Consider the following 18,120-nt stretch of genomic DNA (forward strand, 5'->3'; position numbering starts at 1 on the left):
CCCACATGCACTTCTTCATTGGCAGCCAAAACTGCTACAGGCTTACTAGGGACTTAGCATGCCAGGGAGCTCAATAAGTCAATTAAACATTTCAAGCTTGATTATGCCCCCATCTCTTTGCCTCACCCCTCTCTGCATCCCCGTTCCTCTCCCTCAGACTCCTCCCAAGGCTCCCTGGGAGGTTTTTTTGGTTGATTTCTATTTATTTCTTTCTGCTAAGTAACCTCCTTATCTGAAACCTAATTACACACAGCTTTCTATCATAAGGCAATTGTGGGCTGCTGCCTCTTGATTTCATTAGCACTCCTCAGCCATGTCTTGGTCATCACTTTTCAATATAAGATATGAATTTAACTTCTCGGACTGGGTAGTTCACCAAGAAGATCTCCGATGCTGTAGTTAAGCCGTGTCTCACCTGCGCAGTTAGCATTGGTTTGAATCAGGTAACTTGGTGGCAGTGAAGATGAAGCTTCTGCACAGAAATATCCTCTACTCCCTTCCTTTCAAGTTGGAAAGTAGACTGAATCCAGACACTTTATGTCGTAGGCAGCAAACCTTGATTCTTATGAATTCACTAGGTATCCCTTGATGTTAAAATGCTAATCTGCTTTAAAAAAACACACCAGTAATTACGAGAGTAATTGGCAGAAAATGTAAGAGAGCTCAGAATACTGATGCTACCAATGTATTTTGCCAGCCTTTTGGTCACTTAGAAGAGGTGCCAAAGATCAAGGAGAGAAAAGTTGTGGGATACAAATGTAAATTCTGTGTGGAAGTGCACCCAACGCTCCGCGCCATCTGCAATCACCTCCGCAAGCACGTCCAGTACGGGAATGTCCCTTCAGCTGCTGTGAAGGTGAGAACTCTTGGAAAGTTCTGGATGAGCATTCTTGTGTGTGAGCAAATCTAGTTACTTATTAACTGCATTGCTAAGTAAGAGCCTCTTCAAGTTTGAGAATGCAAGCATTCTCAAGTTATGATTGGATTTCATTGTGAGTTGCACTTCTTCATCCCACAGGTGCAGAGAGGAAGGGTTTTTTTGGTATGGTTTTTTTTGGTTTTTTGTTTTTTAAATCTTTTGACTGATTCCATTCTCTAATACTGCCCCCTCCCTGCCAGGCAGTTAGTTCTGTGGAAGACAAAAGGTCTGGTTCTTTGGATGGCAGGTTCTGAGTTACCCTTTTACCTGGATTTGATGCATATTTTGTATATGCACAACTATTTCATCTTCTAAGATGCCTGAATTTTTAGGATGAATAAACCAGAGAAAGCATCATCATCATCATATCAGCATCATCAGCATCATCATCATCATTATCATCATCATCATCACTTGTCATCTTTGTCCTTTGATCACTTACCATCTTGTCTTCTTCTGGCTGAGAGTGCAGTCTTTTTCTTAGAGATTCATTATTAGGCTTTCAAATTCTTGGCAGCAAGACTGACTTATAGGGGTACTTGAAAATTAATACATCTGTGATAGAAAGTCTTCAATTCACTGTTGGTCTTGAATGTCTTTTGGCTGGGTCTTATTCATCTTTTCTCATCCCTGAGGAGTGACTATGTCTCCTTCCTCTCTCTCTCCTTCGCCTCCCCCCCACACTTTTATAGTATTTGCTTTTGAATAACATGAGTCTAATGAATGACTTCTGTTTTTTCTAGTTTTAGAGTATAGTTGTTATTCTGGTTTGGGGCACTTAGCTTTCAGGGCACTGGTATATATTTTGTCATCATTCTTTAATGTTCAGTGGGCAGCAGGAAAACTTTTCCTGCTGAGTTTTCATTTCTTCCTTCAGGACTCATGATTCTTGTGTTGCTTCTTTTGCAAAGTCAACATCAGTGAAAAGCTTCTGTTCCATTCTTCTGAAGACCTAAGACCATTTTTCTAAGGATAGAATCCAGGCAGCCCAGGATGCTCACTATCTAGAAAGAACAAGTTCTTCCATCCTAAGTGCCCCAGTCTTGTTCCCCAGGGAGATCCTCTTTGTAAGAAAACAGTTCACCTTTTTCATTTCTTTTCTGAGCATCACCCCCCAGAGCTAGTTAGTTAGCTAGAGCTGACTCTGAAAAAATGGGTGACTTACAAATAGACTTTACACTACAAGATCTTCTATCATCCTTCCAGTTGGCAAATGGTTAGTGTTAACAATATAGGCAAAAGAATTCCCATCTAGGGATACTTTTTCTTCGCTCTTTTCATGATGGCACAGATATTTATGTACAAAAGATCAGTTTATGAATATTTGCTTCTTTACCATTTCTTTCTGAGCTCCATTTAAAAGAGTTGTTGTAGGTACACACACTTTTCAAATAAGCTTGAAATGTATGTTAGTTCATACAGGAACATATGTAACTTCATTATTTTTTTCAAGTGGGCAAGAAATGAGGTGAGGGCCTCCTGCTTTCATCAGACTTATTAATATGCTCCAGAACATTCTTGTCACACATTTCAAAGGTAACAGGAACACATCAAGCTTGTTTTCCTAAAGACTCCACAGCATGAAGAGATGCCATTTGGGGCTCCCTTCCAAATGGAGGTGGAAATGTAGGGAAATACTCCTTGGGAAATAAAACTGATCAATTGGGAGAGGGAAGGGAAAGGAAGAAAAGTTTGAGGAGACATCAATGGAAATTTATTTTGTTGATGGGGTGTGTGTGTATGTGTGTGCATGGGGGTTTTGTTTTTTTAGCAGGAGGCTCAAGAGTCTTCAAACTTATTTCTGGACGGCTTGAAAGAAGCCAGAGATTCCAGCGAGTTGCTAGACCAGGTGGATGGTCAACACTGCTTAGTAGATGGAATGTTGGAAGATGAAACCCAACCGGGGGGATGCCATTGTAGTCTATGTGACCAAGTCCTGATGTCCATGCAGGGGCTGCGTTCTCACGAAAGGAGCCACTTGGCATTGGCCATGTTTACCCGGGAAGACAAGTACAGCTGCCAGTACTGTTCCTTTGTCTCTGCTTTCAGGCACAAGTAAGTTCTTCTTTTGAAGGGGAATTACTAGCTGGCGCAGAGGTTGGAAGTTTTGTCACATGGAGGGAAATGAGTTGTTATGAGAATTTGTCCCTTGATATAGATTATTCCTCCATCCAAAGATCCAAGAACTATTTATGGAAGCAAGTTTGCATTTGGGGATTTGGGTAAGAAAGGAAAGAGGAAATTGGTTCAGGTAGTGAGGTATCCATATTTTGATTCCTCTACAAGAATGGCAAAAGTTACCTAGCTGGACCTTGGTCAAGCTGCTTCCTCACTTGGGACTGCCCTTGCTTCATCTTTACAGTGAGGGGCTTAGACTAGATAAATGACAAGATGCTTTCCATCTCAAAAAGTTCTCCATCTTAAACGTCCCCAAGAAAGAGTGGATAGAATGTCATCTTTCACAACTTAAGTCATAGACTCCTAGACAGAGACCTTAGAGTTCCTCTCTTTGAGTCTCTTCATTTTACAATTAGGCCAAGGTCTAGAAAGTTGTGTGATTTGTCAAGATAATTGAAATGAGTCTGAACCAGAACCACACGTCTTTTTATTCCTGAGTTCAACTCCAGCCTTTAGACATTTACCAGCTGCATGACACTGGACAAGTCATTTATTATCTATTTGCCTTCATTTCCTAAATTGTAAAATCGGGATCATCATCATACCTACCTCACAGGTTCTTTATGAGGAATCAAATAAGATGATATGTGTAAAGCTCTGGCATGTGGTAGATGCTTAATAAATTATTTCATTTCTTTGCTGAGTCTAGGACCTGAGGTTGAAGTTTGAGGGTCTCAGAGCTGTCATGATCCTAGCCAAAGTTGCCTCATCAAAGATCATATCTTGGATCTAGAACTGTCAGGGACTTTGATAGTCTGAGTTCATTTTTATAGATGAAGACTCTGGAACCCAAAGTGGTTTATTCACTTGGTCATACAGTTCTGAATGGTAGACCTGAGATTTGAACCCGGATTTTGTGGTCTAAATCCAGATCCCTTTCACATTATTCTTCTCTCCCTATGTGTATGGAGTGGGCAGGATCACCAGTCAGTGTTCTGGATTCTGATATTCCTGTGCTGTTTGAAAGAATTATAAATAACTTTAATTCTTATGTCAGCAAAGAAGAAATGAAATGAGGGGTTGCTCATTAAAGACCACAAAGTGAGAGTTGGCAGCCATCAGTAGGCAGTAGAAGGCAGTGTTTCTTCTGGGTTTGCACAGTAACCTATATCACACCATGCTTGGGAGTCAGGGAAAGAGGAAAGCTTATAACCTCATAACTCTACTAACAGATTCTAACCAATGTGTGCCAGCAGTTCAGGGCATGGGTATGAAGGATGGTGAGCAGTTCTATTATAAATAGTAGCCTGCTTAAACAGTAAGCAGATTCATTCCCATATCAGCGATTTAGAATGGGGTTTAGTTCTGGGAGGTACTGACACAAATTAGTGCTCTGCATACCTTATTTATTTGCTAGATTTATTATTTTCCCTAGACCAATAATTGTGATGTTGCAGCTGTGGGTCCTTTATAATGAAATCATTTCCGTATAAAATGTCTCTGTGAAGACTGATGTACAATAAATCTGGTTGTGTTTATCAGGTCATATTCACTGTAATGTGTTAAGGTACTGAAGGCACTGGCCAAGCTTCTGGATCTCATTGTCCTCCCTTAAAGACTTTCATGTTGTCCCAGCATTAGCACAGACCCCGGGTACAAAGACAGAGGATGGGTAAATGACTTTCAAATCAGGAACAATGGGAAAACCCCTCCCTCCCCACTCTAGTCTCGCTGCTCGATGGTTCTCTATCAGCCATTTCAAACCAAAGCATTTCTCAAATTCCCATTCTCTTTTCAAATGTTGATGGACTGACAGATGTACCATACGTAACTCACGGAGGAGATGAAAAATCTGGGCTCCCATCTGATTTTCCTTGATATTCTAACCTCTCCTGAAGAGATTTTTCTATTGTGTATCAAGGAAAACAAAAGCAAGATTCCGCCATAGTGCACTCCTCTTGCCATCTCCCTCATTCCCTCAAAAGTTTCCCTTCTGCTTTTGCTCCCTTCTGAACAGATAAGCCACTGGACATTCCCCCCCTTCTCCAGTCTATTGTTTGTGTGGGCCACCATTGGAGAGTAACAAGCAGTGGTTGGAACAGCTTGTAAATGGGTCTCCTTGAAAAAGGGTAATGAGAAAATATAGCATGTAATGTTTAGTGGCAGCTGACAATTTTTAATCCTATTATTTCCCTTTTCTGCCTCCTCCACACAAAGCCTGGATCGCCATATGCAAACTCATCACGGACACCATAAACCGTTTCGCTGCAAACTCTGCTCCTTCAAATCCTCCTATAATAGCCGACTGAAAACTCATATACTCAAAGCTCATGCTGGTAAGGTTCTGGAGACAATAGTCCTTACCCTATTTTGCATGCTCATAGTAGGTGTTCAAAAATGCTTGTTGAATTGAATTGTTTGTTAAATTTATTGAGTTTCAAATTTGATGATCTTGAGACTTTAAAAAAATTATCATTAGTTCTATTATGTTTGCTTTCTTTCTTATCTTGAAATAACTTAAAGCTCACAAGCTACAGAGACTCAACTTCTGTCAGCCTTATATGGAATGCATTAGTCCAATTTTTAGTCAAAAGAAAAGCCTCTTTAAAATAATTGCCTTGTACCTTTGGAGAAAGCAACATGGTATTTCAAAACAAGAGAATTGAATCTAGAGTCAAAGGACCTAAATATGAAGCCTGACTTTTGCACTGATTGCCTCTGGGACCTTGGAAAATTTGACTGCCTCTCTCTGGGTCTCAGTTTTCCCATATGTCCTTTGAGGAGGTCAGATTACAAGATCTCTAAGATTCTTTCCAGTTCTAAATCCTGTGACACTATTTTAAAGTTCTGAGAATTTTCATAAACACTGGAGATACTCATCATTGGTTAAGTTCTAAGAACAATAGAAAATCAAACCAGTTAAAAAACTTTTTTAACCATTCTTATGTTCCTAGATACAGTAATATGAAACTGACAGGAAAGAACATTTTGTGTCATTGATGAACAGGAACAGAGAGGACTGGAGCAGGGAAGGAATCCAGCCAGCCATAAAGGGTGCTTTCTAACTCAGAGAAGAAAAACCATTCGAGTTTTTGCAATGCAGATTTATGACTATGAGGAAAGTTGCACCATTCTCTAGTTTAGTGAGTCTCTGTAGGGCCATATATCAGACAGATACCTTTTAAGGGTATGATTTTGAGGGTTCCTTTCTTCAAAAAACCTTCAGGTGAGAGGTTAGACTAAGGAAAAGGTCAAGTAAAAGGGGAAAGACCCAACATGGATTAGAGGACCTTGAGAAATCAAATCTCTTCCCTGAAGACTAAAAGAGATCATTTACCTGCTCCCAATACCACTCTGAAATCTTGGTACTGTGGACCTGATGAGTTGTCTGACCAGGGTTAAGTCATTTGAATTTCAGTTTCTTTGTAGAATGGAGAAAATAATTGCTAGCTCAGACTGTTGTGAAAAAAGTGATAGGGAGTCTATAACTACAAATATCCATGTGAGAGACTGTTTTTTTGGTAGAAGTAGTACTATATTCATTAGATGGGAAATTACCTGGAAATGTTCATTTCTAGAGTCTATGAAATAAGATGATATAGTTTTAAAAAGATGGGATTAGAAACCCAGGGAAGTGAGTTCATCATCAACTGTATAACCTCAAGATAATTTACTTTTATTCTCTCGGTAGTTACTATACTGTAAAATGTTGTAATAACAATCATGCAAGTTATCCTGTCATTTGAGGAAAGTGCTTGGTAAATATATTTATACATGTGTGTGTATTGACTTACTTAATCATTCAGTAATGTCTGAATCTTTGTGATCCAATTTGGGATTTTCTTGGCAAAGATGGTAGTATGGTTTGCCATTTCCTTCTCCAGCTCATTTTACAGATGAGGAAATTGAGGCAAACAGAACTAAGTAACCTGTCCAGGGTCATCAAGTTAGTGTCTGAGGCTAGATTGGAATTGAGGAAGATGAGACTTCCTGAATCCAAGCCCAGGATTCTATCCACTGAGCTCTACCTACCTGCCTTCTAGATAATACAGAGAGAGGGAAAGAGATAAAGACAAAGAAAGTGTTCATATTATATAGTAGTTGTAGTATTGCTTAGGTGAAAGACTGTAGGGGTGGAGAACATCTGGAGCCATATAGACAAGCAGAGTTATTGGTCTGCTCTTGACAAAACAACTGTAGGCAGGACTCAGATTCAATAAATCTGGGAACTTGTTGGGTGAATTAATTGACCAAATATATCAGGCTAATTTTCAAGTTGAAAATTTTGTGTGACCTGTAAATGATGTTAATTACTATCCAAATGACCTTTAGCAGAAAAAAGGTTCCTCACCCTTGATCTAAAGTAATGAAAGGAGCATCAGCCTGAGAACCAAGAAAATAATGTTCTAGCTCTAGTTTTGTGACCTTGGAGAAATCTTCTTTGGAAGATTTGACCAAGATGATGATATCTGAAGCTCTTTCCAACGGAAACATTTCTTTGAACATATGAGTTCCTATGTCTTCTTCTACTATGCCTTGTTCAGTAACAGCTGTTCACAAGGCTATTAAGTAATGCTATCATCTTATATAGCAGCAACTGAGGATTCCTACATGTGGTGGACATATGGCAGTGGTTCAGACACCCCTTTTTCCTTATTTTCTTGGGTAACAGGGAAAATAAATTATGAAATTATAATAGTTTGGTTTTTAATAAGCCTGTGGAATTTAGAATTGGAAAGGGCCATCTAGTCTAATTAGTTCTACATAGTATTTCCCTTTACAGCATTCCCCATTGAGTGGTTGACTACCTTGGAATATACTTGTGAAATGACATTCTTGATCATTCTTCCAGGAAAAAATTTACAAACTGAAATCATCACAAGGCAAGAATAACAACAAATGTCCTCCATCTACAGCACTTTTTTTCTCTACAAAACATAAGATACAGAATACTGGCAGTTCTCAAGTACTGCCCTATAGTTTTATCCTACAAAAGTTTTCACTGGATTTTGAATCTAAAGACATGGTTCAAATCCCATCTCTGACACCCACTATCTCTGACACCTGACTTTGCCTCTGGGCCTCAGTTTTCTCATCTATAGAGTAAAAGGGTTGGCCTGAATGATCTTGTGTATCCTTCTTGTTCTAAGTTAGTGATCCCGGGGTCCCAAAGATCTTGCTTAAAACTAAGATACTCATCAATTCTCTTAGCATCTTGGAAACAATAAACAATTCAGAAATAAAATGGTGGAGTGGAGAGGGGTGTTGTGTGTCTGTTATTACATTGAAAATATTTCATTGAACAGTGGGATGGCAAAATGGATAGTGTGTTAGACTTGCAGTCAGCGTAGTCATATATTTACTATCTGCTATGATCATAGGAAAGTCACTTTGCTTCTCAGAGACTGTATCTTATAGATGAATCATAATCACAGATCATTGATAGAAAACTTTTGGTGTCTGTACCCTTGTTAACCCTTTTGCTTACCCACCATGCACAGCTGTGTTTATCTTTTAGAACCCTGTCTAAAAAGTCAAACAATGGGCATGTTTCACAGCTACTGTAAACTAGTACAGATCCCATAGGATGGCATCCATTTAGAAAATACCCCTACCAGAAGACTATAAATAAATTCCAAACTGCAAGGTTTAATTTAGACATTAGAATTCTGACTTCTTATAAAACTAATAGCCAAGAGAGAAACCAGCACCCAGCTTGGGTCACTGAAACTTTATTATAAATCAGGATTGAGGTTCATTTATCAATTTCCATATACTGCCTACTATATCATGTGGACCATCAGTAACTATACTATCTCACATTTCTGAAGGATTTTATGGCTTACAAGATGCTTTCCTTTCAACAAACCCGGGATGTAGGGTATATTTACCACTAAATAGATGAAAAAACTAAGGATTAGAAAAGTATAAACCTGGCCACATAGTCAGTAATTATCAAAACTTAGCAATGTGGACCTAGGTCTCTTCAGATCAGGATACCTTCTGCTAAACCAACACTACGTGGAGATGATTATATCACTGATGGACTGTAATATAGGAATTTTTCTTTCCCCTTCTTTTAATCATGTTGGCCCAATATGTCTTTTTCTGTGTAATTTTTTAAATACTTGTTCATTGAATCAACAAAATTTTTGTGCCTTTACCATTGCAAAACATGTGCTAGATGATTGAGGTATAAAGGTTAAAAAAAAAAAGAATATGGACCTTGACCTCAAGGAGTTTACTAGATTGTTATTGTACCAAAACACACATACAAATGTACAAGTTAAGTTGAAGAATTCACAGAAGAGCAAATAAGCCAAGAGGAGGGGAGCAGAAGAACTTGACAAGGGTTCTTGAGAAAATCAAGGAAAGTCTCACAAAAGATTTGAGCTAGATTTGAAAAAAGACAGAGATGATGAGATCTTAGCCTTAATGCTAGAAGGCAACTTAGAGGCCTTCAAATCCAACCCCCTAATTTTATAGATGAGAAAACAAATTAAGAGAGGTTAAAGTGATTTGCTTATGGTCACATTAGAGTTGTAATTTGAATCCAGGGATTTCTTTCAAATATCTTGAAGTAGCTAGGTGATAAAATCCCAAACCAGGAGTCAGGAAGACTCATCTTCCTGAGTACAAATCTTTATCACTTAATAGGTGTATGACCCTGAGCAAGTCATTTAGCCTTGTTTGACTCACTTTCCTCATCTATAATTAAGCTGGAGAAGAATATGGCAAACTACTACAGTATTCTTGGAAGATTACAAAGAATCAGACACAGATTGAAATGACTGAACAATAACATCTCTTTTCAGATATAAGAAATAGTATATATAAATTCATAAAGATGGGAGATGGCAGCATGATTTGGAGTAATGGCTAATAGTAGAGTTTGGTTGGAATATTGATTGTGAGAAGGGGTAAGTTAGAGGTAGACCTTGGAAGACCTTGAAGGCCAGGTGAAACACCTATATTTTTTATCTAACAAACTTTTCATCCTGGAGTAGTATGATCAAGCTTTTACATGAGGAAGATTATATTGGTCACAGGGTAGAAAATGGGATGATGAGAGCAGAGACTTAGAGTCAGGAAGACAATTTAGAACACTAGTCAAGGGAAGAAGTAATGAGAACCTATATGAGAATGGAGGCATTAGACAGAGGAGAGATAAATTTTAGAGGTAAACTTCTTAGGATCATCAGGATCTGGCCACTATTTGGGTAGAGGTGATGAACAAAAGGGGAAAAATCAAAGATTAAACTGAGTCAGTGAGGTGACATAAGCTCTTTGATGGCAGGAAATGTCTTTTTAATTTGTCTTTCTCTCCTCAGGAGAGTAAGTGCTTGTTGGATTGGAATTGGATAATGATGCTATCAACAAAAATTGGAATTTAGGAAGAGGAAATTTTTTTAAAAAGAAATCTAGGTTCGGGCTAGGATTTGGAGTTCAATTTCGAATACATTGAGTTTCTAAGATGGTGTATTGGCATCTCCAGGAATGTGTATGGTTGCCCTCAAGCTCAGAGCCACTCATTCTCCCACCCATGTAAGTGTCAGTTTATTCAATTGGAGTCTCTTCTGTGGTGAGTTGTTCCCATAGGCAACAACCTTGTCAAAAGTGCTTTTTTTCCCCACTGGGAACCAGTTAAATGATTGAACTTGTTGAAAGGAGTTAAAAAAGAGTTCATGAGGCCTCACATTGACTCCAGGGCAACTGAGTTAAATTTATATGCTCAGAACTGACTTGGCTTGATGTTTTGTACTTTTCTGATAGAGAGAAGTGATACTTCACAGAATAAGGAACCTGGTTCTTTTAGAATGATAACAAATCAACAAGTATTGATGAAGTGTTTTTTATAAGCCAGACCCAGGGCAAAACATTGGATGATAACAGCAGAGTCTCCAAAATTAAAACCTCTGCCTTTGAAAATGGCTTGAATTAGATTATTCTCATTTGGACCTCTTAAAACCTCTGGATTGATCTTGCTTCTGGAGGCTGGAAAGTCACATTCAGTTTTGGGCAGCCCATTTTAGGAAAGGCCTGGTGAGCTGAAATGTGTCTAGAGAAGATTCCCAAAATAATGAGTACCCTGAGAATCCAAGCATAGGATGAAACTTTCAAAGCCCCTGATGATACTGGAGATAGGATCACTACCCTAAAATACCTGAAGGATTTTGATAATTTTGATATAGAAGAAATAGTAGACACTTGCTTTGAGATTTTAGAGCTAAGATCAGATGGTTGAAATACCAACAATTAGAACTGCCCATAAATGGAAGAGACTGCTTTATCAATGGAAGCAGAACCATTTATAGGGATAATGTAGACAGAATTCAGGTAAGTTACATGCCCTCTGAGTTCCCTTTCTACCTCTGAGATTCTCTGATTCTTAAATATTGAGCCTTGGCAAACCAGTCCAATTAAACAGGTTTGGTGAAGTTTAGTAGTCTAGACTAGTAATTTCTCTGGTTGTGCTGTTTTAAGTCAGTTCATCAGTATTCAGAACATCTATGTAAATGTTAATTTGCTTGAAAACTGAAAACCTAGAAAAGCATGAATGTTGGTATTAATTCTCATTGACACATCACTGTGTTGCCCCTTAATTTGAGAAGGCCTTGCAAGAATTGACTAGGCCAGGACACTATTGAGTGAATTAATAGAATCAAATAAGAATGTATGTAAAGCACTTGGCAAGTCTTAAATGCTTTGTAACTATTTGTTGTTACAAGAGGCTTCATACATTTAGTAGCTGTGTGGCCCTGGAACCTGTCACTTACCCCAATTTGCCTCAGTTTCCTCATCTGTAAAATGAGCCCAAGAAGAAAACAGCAAACCAGTCCAATATCTTTGCCATGAAAACTCCAACTGGTCATGGAGTCAGACACGACTGTAACAAATAAATAACAAAAAGGCTAGTAGAGAGAGCACTGATGTTATAGTGTGGAAGACCTGAAATCTTTTACTAGTTGTTTGACCGTAGTCAGATTAAACTCTCTCAGCTTTAATTTCTTAACTGTGAAATGAGAATAATATAATAGTATTCTCTTCACAGTACTAATACCAGGCTCAAATCAGATAAAAGCATTCCTATTTTATAAACCTTTACATATAAATGGAAACTATTCTCACAGGTCCTTTGGGAGTCACCTGACTTGAAAGTTTTTGTATATTTATGATAGCCCCCGGGAACTACTTCCTAGTTACAAAATGTGATATCCTTTGAAGGCTTTTCTGGGATCACCTTGATTTTTGCCCTGGTGTGCCAGGGGAAGCCTCAGTGGTGACGAACAGGGAAAAATAAGTCAAGACTAGAAAGCTTAAATTTACTTCAGATGCTTGCAATTTTTAATAATTCCTGGATTATTACCCTCCTGGATTGTGTAGGTACAAAAAGCATCATGCCCTGATCAACAGTGAGGCTTCTGGAATGCTCTAAGATGTGGTCCATAGCTTAAAACACAAAAGAAGAATAGGTTGTACTTTTATCTGGGTAATATTCCGTGTTACCAAGAAAAACACTATAGATACCAAGGATGAGAATTGATTGACATAGTTAGATGACATGGTCCCTCAGTTCTCACCCAAGTAGGAGAGGCTACCTGAAGATTTGAAAAGGGAAGAAGGCAGAAGGGTGGAAGTACTTGATAAAGGAAATTATATATAAAGTTCTGGTCTAATTCCCATTACTGTCAACATCAGAAGCATAAAATTTCATTACTTTTCTCTGAGCATCTTTCCCTCTTGCTCTCCAACATGGAAAGTCAAGGATCTGATGGAGTTTGTCAAAGGACACTATCCCCCCATGAGAACTTTTTGTTAGGGATGGTGGTACATGGGGTTTATAGTCTGCCAGAGTGGTCCAAGAAAATTGACGATTACAGCTCTAAAATGAATGACTTCAGTAATTCTCTTTTCCCTTCCCTCTTCCTGCTCCTTTTCCCTCCCTTCTCCTTTCCCCTTCCCCTTCACCCACTTCTTGTCCCTTTCTTCCTCCCACCTCCTCCAGGTGAACATGCCTACAGATGTTCCTGGTGCTCCTTTTCCACCATGACAATCAGCCAGCTGAAAGAACACTCCCTTAAGATCCACGGCAAAGCCCTGACCCTCCCCAGACCACGCCTCGTCAGCCTTCTCTCTTCCCATGCCCACCACTCCTCACAGAAAGCCGCCTCTACTGAAGAAGTAGAAGACTCCAATGGTAAGATGGGCTTCTGAGCCAGAATTAGCCCCTTTGCGAATAATGTGGGATGGAGCTTAAAGGATGAGGGGAACTTGTGAATATTTTTTAGAAGGTGTTACCCACCCCAACTTAAAGTTTTAGCTGGAGGAAGAAACTTAGATAAAAGAGTGAAGAAGCATTTAGCATTGGAATAAGAAGCAAATATTTATGTGAGTTTACTGTGTGATGTGGCAAAAAAAAAAGAGTCAGACTGATTCTATTTTGAGTGGTGTGTGCTGAGATATCACATCACGTGAAACAAATCACTAACAGGCCTTTTTTTCCCTAATTTTAGGGAGACAGCTCATAGAATACTGTATATATTTTAGGCACCTTTGTGGTTCAAGATATATTGAAAAATTCTAAGGATTCCAACAAGAGATACTTTGGGAAATTGAAGAAATATAAAAAATAGATTTTAGGCAAGATGCTGACTTTGACCAGTCAGTATCTTACAGATAACTTTAAGACCTTCAGATATTTGAAGGATATTGAAATATTGAAAAGGAAGACCAGTGGTTTAATATTAATTCTGTAGAAGGGAATTGAAGTCTAATTTTTGGAAAAGGGTTGTATGAAAAATTTTAGGAAAACTCCTTGAGTTGCAAGAAAGAATAGGAAGCAGTGGAAGGTCCATCATTGCTTAGGACAATATTATGGTTAGATTGAACTTAACACTAAAATACAAAAACACTCTCCAACTGAGTGTTCCATAAATGCTGTTCCCTTCCCTTCCCTTGCTTCAGAACAGAATTGTGTGACTTTATAGTTACTGTTGGATTTACCTCCTATGATGGTAGGGAGAAGAAGGGGAAAATGAAGATTTTGAAAAAAAGAATACGTACTGTGGTCTTAAAAAAATTATAAATGCCTTCAAAATCTAATAGAACCAATTTGACAGCATTAGCAAATTATCAAATAATCCAGACAACATCAAAATAATCTTTATTCATAAGAACTGTAGGAAGGGAGTTAGAAGAGCAATATCAGAAGTAATGGAAAGGCTTTTAAAGAGGAATAAGTTAATTCCTATATGGAAAGCAGCTTTTATTTGTTGTGATTGAGAAGCCAACAGAGGAGCAATGAAGGTTTTATTTTCTTAGCACCATTCTGTCAAACACTTTAGCCTATTGCATTATTTTCCTACCTTGAAGCATTTCCGTTTAGCAAAGAATGCTTCATTAATGTTGTCATTATTTATAATTTGTGGAGTCCTGACTGCATAGTCAGTGTTGTTCAGAAAGCAGGCGGAAACAAGACCTTCCCCTGAAGGCTTAGCATCCAAGACTCAAGTGGAAACCTGTTAAGAGAAACACCTGAAGGTATGCAAAAAAATAAATAAATAAATAAAATAAAGGAAGAAATTCTCATTTCATCAGACTGCAGCTATTCACCAGAGTAGTTTTATATCATACAACTGAAAGGCAAAACTTTTATTTGTCCCAAAGTTGTATGAACATCACTATTTGCAAGGTTGATAATTAAGTGATTTCATCTGTAATGAAAACTTGGATACTATGGAACCGTTTGGGACAGAATGAATGAGGTGATGTGTGTGTACTGAGGAAAGAAAGGTCTTGTCTTAGGAATTTCCATTCTTGTCAACTTTACTTATTTTCTCCTTGGGGCAAGGCACAGATGGAGATGGTAGAACCTTAGCTCAGTTAAGTATTTTTTAAATAGCTAATGTTGGGCTAAGGTATTGCAATTTAGTTAGCTGACTCAGTTTCTTGCCTCCAGAAAGGGATAATAATCATCATGGCTAATATTTATGTGATGATTTAAGCTTTGCAAAGTGGCTTTTTTTTTAAAACAACAAATTTTGCCTCATTTGATATGCAAGAAGTAGTTGGTAAAAGCTATGTGAAAAAGATTCTGGGTTACTGTGTCTGAATGTTGATTTTGGTTTACCCATTTCTCCTGACCAGAATTCTAGGTTGGAGACCTAACCCCATAGGTTTTCCTTTGGAGTACAATGAAATTATCTGCAGCCCAGATTGAGTTAGGAACTTAGAGTTCTTCACAGAAACTGCGATAATGAGAACATTTGGATCTCTAACAGGACTTGGGTAATATTGAGAGTGACACAAACCTGCCCCTCTATTACTAGACACAAGTAGTTTATTGGAACAGAGAGAGAACTATTTTTTAATTGATATTTTATTTTTCAAATAATGCAATGAAAGTTTTTCAACATTCATCCATATGCATCTGCATATTTTTAAGCTACATAATTACCTTCCACCCTCCCTTCCCATCCCCCTCCTCTCAGCGGTGAACAGTTAGGTGAATATTGTATATCCACATTTGTGCTAAACATATTTACAGATTAGTCATTTTCAGTATGAGGAATTAGGATTAAGGGAAAGAAATTCATAAGAGACATTTTTTTAAAAAAGTGAATGTAGGGGCAGCTAGGTGGTGTAGTGGATAAAGCACTGGCCTTGGAGTCAGGAGTACCTGGGTTCAAATCCGGCCTTGGACACTTAATAATTACCTAACTGTGTGGCCTTGGGCAAGCCACTTAACCCCATTTGCCTTGCAAAAACCTAAAAAAAAAAAAGCGAATGTAGTGTTCATCAGATTCTGAAGGGTTTTTATTGTAGTTTTGTTTTTTATTTTTCTTTCTCTGGATGGGGATAGCATTGTTCATAGCCAGTCTACTGTGGTTGTCCTAGCTTTCTAAACTGCTAAGAGGAGCTGCATCCATCACGTTAATCATCTCACAATGTTGTTAATGTGTAGAATAGAATAAAGAAAGTGTACATGAAAAGTACTATTATTTTCACCAAGAAGAAACATTAGATAGAACCCACACAACATTCAGCCAATTGAACTCTGCTGTTTTTAAGTATATAAATAACTTGAATTGAGAAAGTAGAAATAATCTTGTTTAATTTACTGATGACAGAAAATGGGATCAGAAGGTGGGGGTTAGCCAAGAAATAGCAAGAAATAACTCGGATCTATTTCATGAATGGGTAGCAAGATGGTATTATATTGGAATGTCAATAAATGAAATCCTCTCCATCCATAACAAAGATAGGATGATGATGCCTAAGGAAGAAGGAATGGAATGAAATTGGAGCAAAACCATTTTGCTAGAATATTTAAATGAATGGAGAAATCTTTATCAAATGACCAAGACAGAAAGGATAATCAGTTTGTCAAGGAGAGAAAACTGTCTTTCTTAGATACAAACCTGAAACATTTATTTGGATGGTACTCAGAATAATTCCCTAGAGTACAACAATGTGGAAATATTATGGGGTTATTGGACATTATTGAGAAGGATTCCAGTATTGCAGATTTTAAGGAATCTGTACCAGGCCCTAGGTGGATAGCTAGTATAAGTACATGTTCTGGCTGTCGGCTTCTTATGGAGTGGGTTAAATGAATTAGGCTAGTAAGCTCCTTCTGTCTGTGCTGATAAATTAGAAAGCTGATCAGATCTCTCTTGCTATGGCAGAGAAAGAATGGCTTTAAAAATACTCCTCCCCCCAAAGTAATTGATTGCCCCTTCCAAGTTAGAGGGAAATGTTCTCACCAGGGCAATGGGAAGGGGGTAGAGAGGGGGATTTCACTGATGTTGCCTGTGCATCCCACCTGTTCTTTAGGTTAAATGAGGGCTTTGGAATATAGGACTATCAATCTGGCACATCTCACCCACAATAAATTTATTTCTTTATTTACCAATTGTTGGGAAAGAGTAGCTGCTGTGAAATAGTGCTTCTGTATGTAGGATAATGGGAAATGGTGTGTAATTGCTATTCTAAACAATGCATTAAAGGGAAACAATAAGATTGTCAACAAAGGAAAGTACTTTGCTGTGTTCTGTTTGCCGGTATTCCTCTCTCTGACACATAAAATGGGGAACTGTTTTACATCAAGTTTTTTTCATGTTTTTGCCTTTCTGTATTGAGAAAAACAAAACAAAAACCAAAAAAGAAAATAGCACAAAGAAACTAGGACATTGTGGCATTGCTACCAGATTCCTTTGAGTCTGAGTTTTATACAAGTTCATAGGGCAGAGGGGATTATCATTTTAAAAGTTTGTTACTTATTTGATAGCAAGTCAAGTCAGTTTGGAAAAACCATCTTTTCCCACATTCTCAGAGTAAAAAAAAATTAAGTTATTTATTTTAATAGATTATCCCTATTGATTCTATATGGAAGTGTGTCTACAGTAGGAAATGGTTTCTTTGAGTCATTTTGATCAGTATAAATTTAAAAAATCAAATGCAGAAACAGTGCAAAATGAACATGGTGAATTGGGGATAGCTTTGATTTGTGCATGGTGGTACCGGAAAAGAATGAAATAGAAATTAATGTACATGAGCCCCATCCCACCCCCACTTCCTCTGGACTTTGTTTTGAATTCTTCTTCTTCAGGGAAATAGAAACACCTTTCTGTCCCAATTTTCCCATTTTTTTAATAATAGAGATCTTACTCTATCTAATCCACCTTCAGAGAAGTCTTTGATATTAAAGCCTTATGTTTGCATGGAAACTGTCCTTTCATAATCTCCAAGATGACCCCTCTAACTCAAGGTTTTACCCTTTGCATGATTTTTTAAGAAAACTTACAACACAGTCATAAAATAACAAATTCTCTGGTCCAAAAAACTATAGCAATGATCTCTTATATCAAATCCTCATTACTTTACTCTGGCATTCAGTGAAAGCCCTCCACTAACTATATTTGTCTTCCATTCCCCAACTGTCCTTAGAATATGAACATTTCATTTCTGATTATTTTTAAAGTATTTATTAAGCACCTACTATATACATATCATATTCTGGGTATTAGGAATACAGTGATGAGAGAGGACAGTCCTTGTCCTCAGGGATATTGTGTAGTCTA

General features: G+C 37.9%; 1 protein-coding gene across 12 annotated transcripts in view; it reads left to right on the top strand.

The window, feature by feature from the left end:
• Positions 1–18,120, top strand: part of ZNF462 (zinc finger protein 462) — a 155,295-nt gene that overhangs the window by 79,822 nt on the left and 57,353 nt on the right. For 6 of the 12 annotated variants that reach the window (XR_012470865.1, XM_074197591.1, XM_074197589.1 and 3 more), the window contains exons 4-7: positions 698–856; positions 2,691–2,974; positions 5,255–5,373; positions 13,044–13,235. Coding sequence is in view for 11 of the 12 variants with exons in the window: in XM_074197591.1 (XP_074053692.1) it covers positions 698–856; positions 2,691–2,974; positions 5,255–5,373; positions 13,044–13,235 (754 nt within the window). In the remaining variant the exon portion in view is untranslated. The remainder of the gene's footprint in view (positions 1–697; positions 857–2,690; positions 2,975–5,254; positions 5,374–13,043; positions 13,236–18,120) is intronic. The other 6 variants (XM_074197596.1, XM_074197597.1, XM_074197599.1 and 3 more) reach the window with 4 other exon arrangements.

The sequence above is a fragment of the Macrotis lagotis genome, chromosome 8 (assembly GCF_037893015.1).
Source record: "Macrotis lagotis isolate mMagLag1 chromosome 8, bilby.v1.9.chrom.fasta, whole genome shotgun sequence".
NCBI lineage: Eukaryota > Metazoa > Chordata > Mammalia > Peramelemorphia > Peramelidae > Macrotis > Macrotis lagotis.